Source organism: Phoxinus phoxinus, assembly GCF_949152265.1.
Source record: "Phoxinus phoxinus genome assembly, chromosome: 7".
NCBI classification, from domain to species: Eukaryota; Metazoa; Chordata; class Actinopteri; order Cypriniformes; family Leuciscidae; genus Phoxinus; species Phoxinus phoxinus.
This window is the reverse complement of record NC_136882.1, coordinates 19125699-19142240: the sequence shown is the minus strand read 5'-3', so window position 1 is coordinate 19142240 and position 16542 is coordinate 19125699. Positions and strand designations below refer to the sequence as shown.

Below are 16542 nucleotides of genomic sequence, written 5' to 3'. Positions count from 1 at the left end.
GACGTCCATCGCGCGGGGATGTTTACCAGACCCTGGTGACCTTTACAAACATCCATTAATTGGAGATAATCACATCTGTTTCCAAAAGAGAAACAGCGTACAAAATCTAAGCAGAGCAGTGGACAAAACAAAGAGATCCCTAGGACAGGAGATCCCATCATCCCTACTGATCCTCTGCTCGAAATCACGGATGTTGGATTTTCCTACCCACACCTGTTGCCAGACAGCTGAACCCAATGATATGCAGGGAAGGCCGGGGCTAGTTGTCACACTCTTTACTCCAGTGAGTGTTTCTCATGTTTGTTTCTGAGGGGCAGTTTCTGTATAGACACAAAACTTAAATGCTTGGCAATACAAATGTACCTTTTGCATACTGGGAAAGTTGTCCTAATTGTCAACTGCCATTAAAATAACCTATTATCATAGATGTTCTCAACCTTTTTGACCCCAAGGCCCTACATTGTCCACAACAATATTCAAAGGATATCCCGGATCGTGATCCTTTGTGTTCCCACCTCGCTCTCACTTTTGCGATCAGTTTCAAGTGATCAGTTTACTTGAGGAAAAAAGTGAGGAAGCCCGTTGCCTTACATTTTTATAAATAACTTTATGCGTAATTGAAAAAAAAATAAGTTATGTGAACTTGACAATTACATTTATATTTACATTTATATATACAATTATATATATATTTTTTTTCAATTACGCATGAATTATAATTTTAAGGCAATGGGTTTCCTCACTTTTTACAGCATGCCTATTTCGATAACAGCAAAAATGCCAAAAAAAAAAGGGAGAAATATCTTGATTTTTAGTTATCTAGTTTAGTTTGTCTTAGTTTAAACACTTTTAAGTCATAATGAGGACCCCTTGGAAGTTTGCTGAGGCCCCCTGGGTGATTCATAAAACAACAAATAGAAGGGAAATTCATTTTGGCCAATTAATAATATTTGATCAAAATAGTTTTGAAATAGAAACAACCATATAAATCTCACTGCTAAAAAAAATATATTTGTTATACTTCCAAAATGGAGTATGTAGACTATACATTTTCTGTAGACATGTCTTAAAAACCAAAGCAAGCTCAAAGGGTGAATAACACATGGGTGTGACAGCCTCTGTGCATTCAACCATTTTATATTAGTTGGAACGTGGGAAGAAAGTCGGGTCCTTTTCCACCATGTGTCGGTTTGTGCGTCCGCTGTGTGTGCATCTATGACTGAAGTTACATTGACATCTGAAACAACATTTACTCACGTTCAGATCACTTCAGCTTCCTCTGACTAGCTCCAGCTACTCCTGAATATTTGGATAAGATTGACATTAATAGTGTGTGTACCTGACTTGAAGAGATAAAATAAGCTATTACCATGAGTAAGACACTACTGTGCTTTTCAAAGTATATTTTTCTTTTGAAAGCACATAATCCCTATGAACCAATCAATTTTTTTAGCAAAGCAGTGATCATTGTCAATATGTTAGGGACGGAAAACTTTTGCCGTCAAACGGAAGGTCACTTTGCTTGTGTAATGCAGATTTATGGCTGGATATATTTAGATAATAATGTAGATCAAACCTTTGAAAAACATGTCAAGGACGTTTTTCATTCATCACCCCTACTAAATGTGCATCGTAAATCTAAAAGTTGTGTGCCATTAAAAGTGTTTTGGGAACAAATCTTGACATTGTGTCCATAATTGATTTGTATTTATTTTCCTTGTTTAATTGGACAAATTAACTGCATTCCTCTGCCACAGTATAGGAGCATTATTGTTGGGGAAGGATAAACAGACGGTGGTCCAGAACGGATTGTAAAAGACTAGGATAAACAGTGAACACTGAGGAAAGGATTGAATGTCTGTTTATAGGGAGTATTATGAAGTGCATGACTCTGAAATGACTAATTACATCAGCTGTGTGGATTTCTGGGGAGAGCTCTTAAAACTGTCTCTCGCTCTGTGGGTTCATTTGTAATGGGGTTCACATAGCATAGCAATGGGGCGCTTTCAAAAGCTCAATCGGTCTCCACACCTTTGGCGAATCAATGTGTAGTGGCTCAGGAGAACAAACAGGACCATCTGACACAAACATTACATTCTGAAACTGGATCTTGTTTGTTTTATCTCAATTTAAAATTAAATACACTGGACCACATGTCAACTGTTATTGCTTGAAATCATTTCAGGAGTGAATTCAGTGGTGACTGTTTGAATTGACTTTCAAGGGGGGAGGGGGAGGGGAGGGGAGGGGGGGGGGTGAATAAAATGTGAGCAAGGTAGACAGACAGAAAATATGTGGATGCAATTCACTGCACTGTTCTGTTTGCACCAGTTTGCTCTAGCAAAATGGAGGTCGATTATCAGATTTATGGTGATCTATCTACATATTTTTTTACTTTCAATAAAATAGAATTGAGCACAAACATTAGGCTAAAACACCAAGTATTGCTCAATGAACAGTTAATTATGTAGCTAACATACAATTTTTGTGTCGATGTAAAAAACAATAAACAATATCTCTTATCTTGAGATTTGTGGGGAGAAAACATTGAGATGGACAGTAACTGATTTTTTTGTCAGAAAAGCGTTTTTGGAAGAGCAATGCTGCCACCCAGTGGTCACTCAAGTTATAGTAATTATAAAACATAAAACATTTTAATGCTAGCATTAGCCCAGTGGCTCCCATCCTTTTTCCCCTTGAAACTGAGGTTACCAGCCAAACACACGTACACGTCTCATACTTATTTTCCTTCTTTCCCCCTCTCTTCACACTCAGCCATTACTGATCCTACTGTGGATGTTTTTCCCCTAAACCATAAATCTCACTATCCTGCTGTTGTCCAATATTAAATGTCATGGTTATCTCTAATGTTTTTGTATAATTGCACTGTTATTGTTTATTTATGTGTTGTACTGTTTGTAATGTTTAGCCTACATATAAAGAGATATACTGTAAATCAAGAGATATACCTGTACATCAGAATAACTCAAAACAGTCACCCGCTAATTTAAAAAAAAATATATATTTTTTTTTTATTAAGGAGTGATACAATCACTGATTTCCAGTCAAAGTAATAAAGAGGAAAAATATGTTATGAGGTAAAAAGGGGGCAGTAGATGCTTTAAATCAGCCAGATGACTCAAGGATTGGGGAATTGTGGAGATGTCAGGAACATTTCATACACACTCTTTTCATGCTGTGGATGTTATGAGCGCTCTGTTATTGCTATGAGAAATATCAACCACAATATAAAACAAAATTATTTCTGGAGTCAACTGTATAGAAATTGGTTCAGGCCTAGACCACTATTATTCTGTTGTGCTTACAACTAAAGCAAGAGGTTAAAAGGTTATGAGTTCAGACATCTGAGAGAGGGCCTGATGTCTCCAATATGCTAAATATAGAGTCATTATCAGTGATGGCTATGTTTAAATTAATTCGCTTTTCCATAAAAACACGGCTGTGTTTGATTAGTATGTCCTCTTCGATGAGGATTAACACAGAACGTGTTCTCAGGCATTTAACTTTAAACTTTTTCTGAGGAATTTTTAATATTGGTAGGTGTGACATTTATAGCTTTGAGACCCAGACCGGTCCCATAAAATGCTGCAAGCCTTTTTACGGCTTTATAAATATACACTTCATTTGCTTTTTTCATTACTGTTAGATTGAACAAGTCTGAAAAATGGTGTCTTGAGGGATTTGTTTCATTATTTCCAAGACACTGATGATTAGGATGTTAACACACAGCAGGAACGCGAGGTGTGAGAGGTGGGTGAAAATCGCTTTTAAGACCGAGGAGCACTAAATAAGAGTGAAATTTGTTGCTGAAACCAGAACCATCAGTTTCCAGGTGGTGAATTATGAATCCCACATACGTATGAGCTTGTAACTGTAAATTCAGGCCAGGTTATGAGCTCAGTAAAGTCAGTGTGGATCTCCCACCAGCTAAACAAAACACCACAGCCTAGCCAATACAGAAATATTGAACTAATTTAATTATTTCTTCATTGACAGCTCTTGTGTTTTCATAGGCTTGCAGTGCTCAGTGAGAGTGAGAATCTGTCTTGATGACTCACTTCCTTATCTTTTCCACCACATTAAGCATAACAGAAAACATATGGCCATTAATGTTGGGTGAATCAGGTTAATCTGGGACAGTGGGTAATGTGGAGCTTTAATTTAAGACTATATACCCATCACAATATAAAAAGTTTACCAAAAATGTCCCAGAATTACCCTAATGTACCCAGAATACCTTGGTTACACTTTTTTTTAAAGTGTCCATGTTACAGTGTAATCATATATTTAAGTAAAGCAATAATAATAATTAACTACATGTACTTACAATAGGGTTAAGGTGTGGTTTAGAGTTAGTTGCATTTAACTATACTTATTTTATAGTAGCCTACTTACTATAATAACTACATATAACGTGCAATAGGGACACTGTAAGTGTAAAATAACTGTTACCAGGTTTTAATTTAATCTTGTTTTTTGTTATTATCCTGTAAAAAAACATCAAAAATCCTTAAACCAGGTTACATTTACAATGTTGTTACATGTACAAACATGTTTTCATAGAATGTGTTGTATGTTTTTCTTGTTTTAAGCACTTCATAGCTAATTTGACAAAAAAAAGATTTTTCATTTGGATTTTTTTAAAGAACGCAACAGCCTCTGTGAATTAATTTGCGGAGAAATTCAACTTTATGGACTTTAGTTAGGCAGGTACAAATGACACATGAACTTATAAAAACATTAGCATGATGTTTCTTCAGGATTGTAAAAGCACAAAGCAATGGAGTCTGTTATAACAGTTGAAAAACGTCAGTTTTGTCATTGTTTCATGTGATTGTAAGAACGGCTCTTTCACGTTTCTTCCTCTTTCTCCTCTTCTCTATAAAACGCTCTGTGGCATCAGCGAAGAACATCACGTCCTCTTTGCTCTCCATCTCACGCTGCAGGAACTGAAGACCGGCGCTGTTGAAACCCAGGACATCCTGAAAACACGGACAAGCAAGAACACACATGCTTACACAATCTGAGAGGTGTGTCAGGGTAGCTAAATCCATCCTGTTCACTGGCACTGAAAGCGGGACTCACCCTGATCTCCCGCACTTTAGAGATCGTGTTGGTCCGTAACTCGTCAATGGCTGACAGCAGCATCTGATTACTGGTGATCTGACCAAAATTGACTCTAGGAATATGGTAAATGAGAGAACTGTTAGTCAGGAGCAAAATCACATGTGCCTATGTTAATCGAGAAGACAAATCAACATGAATAAATGACAATAAACAGTAATGTGTACAGATGAGTACCTGAGCAGGAAGAAGAGGCAGCGGCACACTAGCTCCACCTCCAGGCCCTGCTGTACGTAACCGTTGAAGAGCTGCAGCAGATCTGGGACATAGGGAAACGGCAGCACCAGCAGAGACAACTCCAGCTCACTATCAACACACAGAGAGAAAGAGAGATGAAGAGAAGAACAGACGGACCCATAAAACATAACAGATGGGAAAATGCATGTGTTTTGTGTTGGAGTGCTTTTGACTGGGCTGATGGAGAGCTCTTACCTGGACCGAACCTTCTTCATCACTTCCAGAACATATCGAGAGGGCTGCAGGTAGAAATGGAATCATGGAAAATATGAAATTTGAGTAATGAATCTGGCATTATAAATTCAGCTCTTTACTATGATGTTTTATTAAAAAGAATCCACTGATATCAAAATCATAACCAATAAATATATAGTATTAAAATGATCTTTTATGTAAAAAAAAAAACATGAATAAAAAATATATTTTTTTATTTGCTGCAAGTGAATTCAGACATCACAACATTCAACAGTGTTATCAAGTTATCCGATATATACCTTTAAAAACAATAATATCGACAATTATCAAAAATGATGCATATATATTGTGTGCACCTCTTATTATTAACCAAATATGACAACCAAACACACTCACAGAGATATTTCCAAAAGCCACAAGGATGGGGTTCATTTTAGGGGGTGGTAACTGCAAAAAAGCACAAATAAAACAAGTAATTCACTTGCATAATTAGATCAAAATCCATTTTTTATGATACTTTCAAGTTCCAGTCCTAATTATGTGCAGAATAAAAGAGAACTTAAATCCGATATTGAGTTTAATCTCTTAATGTAATCTGAGTGTGCTTTTCTCTAGAAAACATACCTCCTTCCCTTCTGCTTCACAAGCTTCTCTGTGCTCCTCCAGCTTTTTACTTTCCTCTCTATAGAGCTCAACGGCCTCCATTATTCGCTCAGCCTATAGAAACAGAACACGAGTGTCATTTCTCCATTACTGTGTTTAAAGGAGAGGAGCTCTTTATCTGTACAGTTCTGCAGACTCACAGCTTTCACTGTCTCAATGGTCTTCTTCCCAGCATGCTCTGCTTCTCCTTTAGTCTCTCCAGGAACCTGCGAGGTACACAAGGAAACACTGAGACCCGGCAGAAACTTCGGAGACATAACTGATCTCTAGGAGAACCACTTACCACGGGTTCACCACCTTTAGCCAACGACTCCTCATATTCTGCTTCCCTCTCCTGAGGACAAAAATAGTAGACAAGTCAGCTAATATATTCTAATGTTATGTACAGAGTTTATTTTTTTTACAGATGTACTTTTACATGCTGATATTCTTTGTTTTTTTGGGAGAATGAAAAAGTTTCTTCTGCTGTGCAATAACCATACAATAGCTTTATAAGAACCAGTGAGCATTTTACTGCATTATAGGGGCATCCTCTCTGTGAAAGCGGCTCCAAATTATATTTTATATACTACATATATCTATAAATTAGCATCTATTTTTTTTAATCTAGTGATCTACACCAAGTTTGTGATCGGTCTTAAAGGGATAGTTCACTTTTAAAGTGAAAATTCTGTCATCATATACTCACCCTTAAGTTGTTTCAAACCTGTATGAAACCTGAACACAAAGGAAGATATTTAGAAGAATGTCGGTAACCAGACAGTTTTTGGTTCCCATTGACTTCCATAGTATATTTTTTTCCTACTATGGAAGTCAATGGGAACCAAAAACTGTCTGGTTACCGACATTCTTCTAAATATCTTCCTTTGTGTTCAGCAGAGGAAAGAAATTCATACAGGTTTGAAACAACTTAAGGGTGAGTATATGATGACAGAATTTTCATTTTAAAAGTGAACTAATCCTTTAAGTCTCTTATCCTCACCAAAGCTGCATTTATTTGATCAAAAATATAGATAAAAAACAGTACAAACACAGTTTAAAATAACTTTCTATTTATTTTAAAATGTAATTTATTTCTGTGATGCAAAGCTGAATTTTCAGTAACCATTACTCCAGTCTAATATGCTGATTTGGTGCTAAAGAGACCTTTCTTATTATGTTGAAAACAATTGCTTAATATTTTTGGATTTTTTTTTCAGGGTGTTTTTGATGAATAGACAGTTCAAAAGAACAAAGTTTATTTGAAATGGAACTCTTTTGTAACATTATGAACATCTTTACTGTCATGTTTTATCAATTTAATGTGTCCTTGCTGATCTTTTTTTTTTTTTTTTTTTTTGTCCGAAAAATCTTACTGACTAATTTAAAAATGAAAGGGACTTCAGCTAATTAGATTTTTAGGTCTTGATGGACCCAAGTCAAAAGATAATATTATTCTTAACAAATTAACAATACATCTGGAATCAAATTATGTAACCCTAAAGTTATAAACAAAATTAAAATCAGTAAAACATTAAAAATATAACTTGTTTGAAGTTTTTGTAAAATGGCAAAAAAAATCTTGCACACTTATGAAAAGCCACTGCATATCATAAGCATTCTATATTAATGCACTTGAAGCTGACAGAAGTCTACCAGAGCTGTAAAAGTAGATCAAATCTGTTTTCTGCTGTGTGACATTTTGCTGAAAAACCAAGCACTCACCATTTCCTTCTCCTCCTCTAGGATGATGGGCTCCCTTGTTCTCTCCCACAGCCTGATGGACTTATCATGAGACGAGGAGACGATGTGGTCTCCATTGGGGCTGACGGCCAAGCACCAGACCTCACGATGATGACCCTGAGGAACATATACAGGGGGTCATGGGTATGAGAGGCTCTGTAATAATACAACAGTTCCAATACATCTTTGTCTGTGATTACATTGATTAGGGCTTAAGCAAAAGCAGACTGCGGCTTACATAATGCAATCAGCCTCTGCTGCATATTGACCGGACTCTTATTATAACTCTAATCCTTTCAATATAACAGCTACTTCCACCTCAGCGACCTTTGGAAAACTCATTTCGGCTATGGAAAAATGCCTATTGAACGCTGTCCAACTATCAGAGAAGGTCACCTCCAATGTCTGGATGTGCTCAAACTTGTCAGCGTCCCACTGCTTGATCCTTTTGTCCTTTCCCGCGGTGAAGAACAGATGGGTTTTAGGGACAAACTGAAGAAACATGACACTATAGAAGAAAAAACAACAGGGAAAAAAACAGTGGATGACAAATAATGACCATCTGGGCTGATGTCATCCAGCGACCACAGCTCACAAGCGCTGGAGAGTCGTCAACAGCATAGGTAGGTGACACCTGACCGAACACTGAAATCACTGTACTTGTCATCAACCGGTATCATAACTTTCACCAATATAACTGAAAAACGTATAGGTAATGTGACAGGGAACAGACTGTGCCAGCAATGTGTCACTATACGAGCTGCAGAGTTTTTATTACCTGTCGTCATGTGCAAACATAGAGCGATGACAGTCTCCGAAATCCAAACCCCAGATCTTCACGTTTCTGTCTGCTGAGCCAGTGGCTATTAAAGCGCTGTCCTGCAAAACACGCACAGCAAGCCACAAACAACATTTGAGCATAATTACACCATCCGTCAAAATGACTTGCGGGATGTGTAGTGTTAGTCAGTGCACTCACATGAGAAATGTCCAGGCATAGAACGGGCAGCTTGTGTCCATACAGCGACAGGAAGAACTAGAAGAAGTTGAGACAGAGGGCAAATACCTTATTAAGCACAGCTCACATCCTCTCACTGTATGCATAATGACATCATATTACATTAGTGCCCTTTGGTTAGTTTTTATTGTGCTGACATTTCAAAGACACTGTGGCCCCATTTACAGTTGGTATTATGGGTGTAGAATTGGATGAAAAGACATTTTAAACATCTTTGCCATGAGTATGAACATATATGAATGAGGTAGTGGGTATAAAGCAATAATTTACTTTGAAAAAACAACACAGAAAAGTTTTAAAAAAATAATTGCTATATTAATAATTATGTTATAGAAGTGTGTTATATAATAATAATAATTAAAATATAAAATAATTAAATAAAATTGTATCTATCCATCTGTCAATTTATCTTTTCATCCATCTATAAATCTATCCGTCCATCCATTTATCCATCAGGCCTATAAAATCTTTTAAAATCATCAACATTCAGTGATTCAACATTCAGTGATGTATCATTCAGAGCACAAACACATGAACGGAAGATCAGTTAATGCAGGTGCTCAAATAAAATTACAATCAAATGCCAAGCATTCGGCTTGAAATTTAACTATATTTTGGAGGACATCCCCCCCCCACTTGATCAAAATGACATAGTGGGTGATGTAAGAGGCCATTAAATCAGAGACCCTTTCGTCCATGTAATCTAATCACAAGTAGCTCTGGAAATGCATTTGAGACATACAGTATGTTGTTACAAGGTGAAAATGGCAGTCTGTCTCGGCTAACGTGGTAAGATCCCCCGAGGTGGATGTTAATATAGTGTCAGTATCTTTACTGGTGGTGAAATATCCCTCAGTAAATCTAATTCAAGTTTAACAGCAGTCTTTTGTTAGATTTTCAGTTGAATTTAACACAAGAGATGCCACGTTTTGCTGTGAAGTATTGTAATGCTATAACGGTGTTCTTGTGGTTTACCTTTAGTGTGTCTGTGTAAAAGATCTTGACCGTACAGTCGAGAAGAGAGACAGCCAGCAGTCTCTGGTCAGGACTGTAGCGCACACACAGCACGTCCTCATCTAACTGCAGGGTGCGCGTATGCTTTACCGTCAGTTTCCTGTGGATTACACAAAGCAATAATACATTAAAGCCAAGAAGAGAAACCTGGAGGAGAGCCGTGATTTGTGATCACATATAATAAACTCACTTGCTCATTCCAGTGTCCTGATTCTTTATGAGCTCAAAGTCCCAGAATTTCACAGTCTTGTCAGCACCCCCAGTTACAATCCCTCTCTGTATAAACACACACAAATCAATTGAAAAAAGCAAATGAGTTAACATAAAGCTGAAATCCTCAGGAAGTCACTGTGGTGTTTTATAGGGATGATAAGTTAGTCCGTTGAGAGATTGATATTATACCTGGTCGGGAGAGAGACACATGGACCAAAGAGCTCCATTATGTGCATCAGTCGTCTCTAGAAGGCTTCCTGAAGCCAGGTCGAAAATCTGAATCTTCCCGCTCTGACAGAAGACAAATAAGGAATGAAATAAGGAATAAGCTACACAAGAAAAAAAATTAAAATACAAAAGAACTAGTTTTTGTAATAAAGGTCAGTATATACTGACTACATGTTTTGCAGCAGAAAATTCAGGATCTTGTCTTAAAGGAATAGAAAAAAAACTAATATTTTAAACTATAAAACATCACTTCCGACCAACTGTCATGTGTGCGTTCACTTGTCAGTGACAATGACTTCCAACCTGGCACAATGTTTTTACATACCAAGTTTGTTACTGATAAAATAAAATAACTAAATGAAAATAATAAAACAAAATATATATACATTAGATGAAAAACTAAAAGTATTAAACTAAATATGAATATATTAACACCAAAATAACACTATTGAATAAGTGCCTAAAGAAATACAATTAAAAACTCGTTTCATATCAGTCTGTTCCTCACAAAACAAAGCTAGCATATGGCTTCTGAAGACTTGTATGAAATACTTTACAGAATTTTTAGCTTTTTTTTGGAACTTGACAGCACAGTCGGTCTACTTTTTTGGAAGGAAAAGAGCAGCTCAGATGGTCTGCAAAACATTTCCTTTTGAGTTCCACAGAAGTTGGTCATGCAGGTTTGTAATGAAGTTTTAATGTAATGACAGAATTGTAACTTTTGGATCTCTTTAAACTTTCATTGATTGGCATTAGAGAAGTGAATAGTTATACCTTCGTTCCTAAGATAATCTGTCTGTCTCCAGGAACAAATAACGAGCAGAGAGCATATTCACATCCCATGGTACGAATGACCTGTAAGGTGGACCTGACAGAAGAAGATATTTCTGGTTAAGATTTGTCAAAATCTATAAACCTATGCAAAAATTTAAAATATTTGACTTCACCTGTTCCACACTTTGACGGTCTCTCCAGAGGCCGAGAGGATGGCTATGTTATCTGAGCTGAAGGCCAGCGTTCTGACATCTGTACGATGACCACTCAGTGTGAGCCGAGAAGTTTGTGTGCCAGTAGGACTCTTCTCTTTGGTCTTCAGCGTATATGTCTCCACTGTGTTATTCTGCAGAAGAAGAGCAACCTTCATCTCTCCATTAGGAACCATAAGGCAGTCCATTGATCTGGAGAAGGAAAAAACATTACTATTATTACTTTTTAACGCGTACAAGGGGGACTATGCTTGCATTCAGGAGTACTCTCTGACCTGATCTTGGAAGATGCTTTTATGTTTGCCAGTTTTTGGATCTCATCACTCAACTTTCTCTCCACTACAGGCTTAGGTACATCCTCTTCTTCTTCTTGAGAGCTGCATAACATAACAGTTAATCAAAATATTCTTTAATTATTGGTAATGTATTAGGCAGAACTGAAGAAGAACTCAGTGACAGATTCACATTTCAAAACAGAGGTCTCACATACTTTGCTTTTTTCTTGGCTTTCTTTAGTTTCCTCTCCATTTTTTTCTTGACCTGCTCTTCTGATAGTACAGTAAAGATTTCAAGTGTAGCATCCAGGCCCTGTGGATATAAAAAAAAAAAAAAGTTATCATATGATACAGACTCAGGCCTTGTCCACAATAATACATTTTCATTTGACAAATCTTTTTCTCTCCGTTTTGACCTTCCGTACGCACTGAGACGGCATTTTTTTCCTGCAAAAACAGATCTTTTTGAAAATACTTTCAAATGCTTTTTGAAAAGTGGATACGTTTGAAAATGCTGTTTCCATATTGTAGTGTGGATTGTGAAAATATTTGGAGGTATTTGAAAAAGATGGCGCATGTTTAGTCATGTGATGCATATTGAACCGATAGATGTGCCTGTTATGTGCTAATCACTTTCACACTGTTGCTAAAAATATGTTACTTTGTACACTCTTCAAATCACAGTCCTGCAAAGATGACAGAAAATGTACTCGCAATTGCTGTCCTAAAGCAATACAAGAGAGCAGATTTGCGTTTTAGACCAAACATATAATGGTGAATGGTGAGATGTTTGCTAAATAAAATTATCCTGCCTGAAGAATAGTGTGTTTATGTCTGTTCTGTCTGTATCATTTTTACGCGTGCGCTGTAAAGTGAAATGAGCATTTTCTGACGTTTCAGTGTGGATGAGAAAGTTTTGGAAAATGCTAGTGTGGTGGACGGAGAGCATTTTGGAACGAAAACGCCGTTAAATGTATCCGGATCAATGTTGACGTAGCCTCAATTCCTCATCGCTGGTTATCTGTAAAGCTTTCCTACCTATAAAGTACTCATACTCTGAAGAAGTTAAGCTACATTGCAAGCTGCTAACAAAACAGCAAACTATATCTTCATATCTATCTATCTTGATAATATATTTTTTATGAATAGCTGTTATTATCTGGCACATAAATAATAAGGAACTCAATTAGGGTGATATCAACAACTTAAATTGGTGAATTTACACTAGAAACTATATAAACTAGAAACACCCTAATCAACAGCAGAATTAAAACATTTCTCTACAAAAAAAGATGCAAATGCTGCACAGGGCCCTGTACGCAGAGACTCAAATGAGTCATTGAAATATTTCATGTGAGAGTTTGAATAAGTTTGAATACATTTTTGCGTAGCTGTGAAATTTACTATGAAATATACTTACATGGCATGCTAGCACATTAGCCTTGGCATCTGTGACCAAGGATACAACCCTGTCTCTGGCTTCCCTCAGAACAGAACCGACTTTCTTACAGCTGACTATCCGCTGTAGACAGAAAGCAGATCTTTGGTAAACATATGAAGGAAACCCTTTTAAACTATGACATGTCAAGTCACTGGAATCCACTGAATACGTGAACTGAATAGGGATCTGGATAGAAGAAATATTACTTCTTCTGGCTCTTCATCAAGTCCTTCCTCATCTTCCTCCTCATCCATAAGAGTTCTGACTTTCTTTTCCTGTGGTTCCCCCACTTCTTTACACTGAGAAGACACTTTTGATGTTATTCGGAACACATTCAAATGAGATCAGTGTCAATTCTCTACACAAGACCAAAGATCACATTCAAGATCAAGATGTGCTGGAATGTAATTCAGCCTTCATACACTGTAACCCAGCACGAGTGATATCTCTTTACCTCCTCGATGTACTGAATGTCCCAGGCTCTGAGCTCACTGTCAGCAGACCCTGTAAGCAACCTATTCTCCTCATTCAACAGGACCATTCCCCAAACCTACAGAGATCAGACAAGGTTGCACTGTATTACAAAACCAACAGATATTTGGACAGTGTTGGAGATTCATTCTCCAATAGTGAAGTAAACACCTTATGAGCAATTACACCGGCTTTCCAAAGCGGCTAAAAAGTTAATTTAGTGTGTTGTGTTAATTATTTCAGAAAGAAAGAAGATTGAGAAAGTCTCAACAGTGTACAGTGATCTTAATTACCTCACTGCGATGTCCCACCATGGTCTTGAAACAATGCTGTGTGTCCAAGTCCCACCATTTTACAAAACTGTCCTTGGAGCTGAGGAAACATGAAACACACAGAATCAGATCAGGAGCTACACAAGCTCATTAGTTAAAATTATTCATTCAGCATGAAGCAGTAGGCTATTAAAATGTTTATTTTCCAGAAAATAGTTGCGGGGAAAAAACACATATAAGTTGCATCAACACATAAGTAAGCAATAAGGTACTATTAGATAAGGTGCAGTATATAAAATGCTATATCTACTGCAAATGCAGGTACAGTCGTTTACTCGATCTCTCACAATACTCTACTCTATAATCTACAATGAACAATATCAACGAGAACATAATAATATGATTACGTTGCTAAGAGTGGTTGCTATGGGTGTAGTGTAGTGATACATAGAAACATAAGGTAAACATAAAATTGCAAGTATTTTCAAGTGTTGAATTCATTCAAATGAAATGTAAAGGCTGATTTACCTTGTAATCAGCAGGTTTTTGTTCTCCAAGAACAAAACTTGTGTGACTGCATCTTTGTGTCCTTTGAGTCTGTACAGACCGCACTCATTGATGATATCCCACACAATCACATCTGTGTCCTGCAACACAACAACATAGAAAATGACTTTAGTTCATGCAAAAATGTATATGGTCAACAACCAAAAATTGTAGTCTTACTCTTGAGCCGGTGACAAGACGAGCACCCAGTGCATCATATCTAATGACTGAGACAGCTGATTTGTGTCCACTGAAGGAGATGTTGCTTTCACCGTTCAGCAGACTAAAGATGCGCACACCTCCATCCTCATAGCCCACTGCTATGTGGACACCATCAGGAGAGGGACACAAGTACGTCACCTCATGCTTTTTACCTTCAAGTATAAGAACCTGAGAAATTAAAGGGGAGAGAAAGGTGAGTACAACATTCAGAAGTTTATATAAACTGATAAGTCAATGTACTAAGCGATATTTTAAAACATACCTTCTCAGCTTTGCGGACATCCCATATGAAGACATGTTCACAGGCTCCCACAGCGACATATCGACCTTTCTCACCCCCCTTGAGGGTCACAAATGCGATGTTGGCCTTCTGACTGCCAATCACCCCAAATACAGCACTCGCCGCATAACGCAAGTACTGCTTAGTTAAACCCATGGCAAACCAGAGGCTGTAGAAACAAAATAACAGTAGGGGATTCAGGTGAGATGTGTCACTACCTTAATCTAGCAAACTGCGCACAATTTGTCATGGAACACATAGGCTTATTAGAAAAGGTCCATCATACTGCATATAGGCCGAGCTGCATATCAAATTAAAATGTATACATGCCAGGATAAAAGAGTTTTATATCAAAGCAAATACATTTCATAATTTTTTGCTAATGTATGTAATGAATCAGTAATGTATAAATGTAATAAATCTGTAACATATAAACATTTACATTATTTGCCTTAATAATAGCCATGAATTTCCCCCCAAAATGGTTGTATGTGTATCAGATGCTTCTCCTCCAACTACTATTATATTAAGCTTGTTGAAAAATAATATTTGTATATTTAACTTGTTGTGGTGGCCAAAATAAATGTTTAAGATTTATATTGTTATGATCACAACTTTTAATAATTGCTGAGCGAGCTCATTGTTTATGCCTAAATTAATACATGTTAGCTAACTGAGTGATTTATATTATCTTTGAACAGTACATTTATGAAATACGGACATTACTTGGATACAGTCACCTCTGATAACAGATCACCCTAAATTGTAATGTAACATGCATTTTATGTAAAGCGGATTTGAAACCATGTGTTGTGATAAGCACTATACAAATAATTATAAATATGAAATTTAAATGTTCAATTAAACAGTTTACACATAACATTGGTTCAAGTGCCACATCACTACTCTAAATAATATGTTTTTAATTGACCTAATATAAACAGTGGTTGTGACGTTGTTCAATGATATTTGGGTTATTCGGCTGCACCAAATTAGGCTCTTAAGCACCTTCAAAAAGCTGGGATTGCCAGTTATAAAGTAAATTAATTAAACGAAAAATCTATAAACTCAAGAAAGTTTAACCTAAAAAGTGAGCAACTATTACTGCAACACCACGTTTTCAGGTCCATGCGACGACGAACATAGTCGACAACGTGAACCACATGCAGTTCGTTCAATACATGCAGATGTTAATATACAGATATTAGAAAGTTACAAAATAAGCCACTGTGTATATAAAATGTACTTACATGCTTTATCCTTTAAGAAAATATTACTTCTGTGGATGTGGAGAACATGCTTCCAGTCGCAAGTGTGACATACAGTAAAGACTAAAGTGGAAGATTACCGAGCAGAACTACGATGTCACTTCACAAAATGTTGCAGAAATGTACGTTTTTATGGTTATTTATGTCATACTAAAATATATGATTTAATTCTTCATCATTATTTCCACTCCGTATGTGTTTTATTTATCTGTTCTTCTTATGAATTATGTGCACACTATCGATTACTTCGGTCTGTGAAGTCATGTTGCTGTCCATGAGGCGTGCCAGTGTGCTTATAATTAAAACATTTATTAAATTTGTTTATTCATTATACAGTATTGTGCTT

At 36.8% G+C, this 16542-nt stretch overlaps 1 protein-coding gene across 1 annotated transcript; it reads right to left on the bottom strand.

The window, feature by feature from the left end:
- Positions 1-3976: 3976 nt before the first annotated feature.
- On the bottom strand, positions 3977-16442 carry wdr3 (WD repeat domain 3). Its single transcript, XM_079619903.1, has 27 exons — positions 16179-16442; positions 14911-15097; positions 14607-14816; positions 14409-14527; positions 13902-13980; positions 13592-13687; positions 13344-13436; positions 13117-13218; positions 11912-12009; positions 11697-11798; positions 11383-11613; positions 11210-11303; positions 10397-10498; positions 10185-10270; positions 9956-10094; positions 8942-8998; positions 8741-8841; positions 8359-8470; positions 7945-8079; positions 6524-6574; positions 6381-6446; positions 6202-6294; positions 5974-6024; positions 5578-5621; positions 5323-5451; positions 5107-5200; positions 3977-5003 (listed from the first exon to the last, which is right to left on the bottom strand). Exons 2-27 carry the CDS (start codon positions 15082-15084, stop codon positions 4848-4850), a joined length of 2814 nt encoding a protein of 937 aa, XP_079476029.1. The 5' UTR covers positions 15085-15097; positions 16179-16442; the 3' UTR covers positions 3977-4847.
- Positions 16443-16542: the final 100 nt, after the last annotated feature.

Coding starts and splice junctions, on each gene's coding strand:
- wdr3 (XM_079619903.1), bottom strand. CDS start 15,084: ATGGGTTTAACTAAGCAGTACTTGCGTTATGCGGCGAGTGCTGTATTT. Junction 14,817..14,910: donor ATGTCCGCAAAGCTGAGAAG/GTATGTTTTAAA, acceptor TTAATTTCTCAG/GTTCTTATACTTGAAGGTAA. Junction 12,010..13,116: donor CTAATGTGCTAGCATGCCAT/GTAAGTATATTT, acceptor TTATATCCACAG/GGCCTGGATGCTACACTTGA.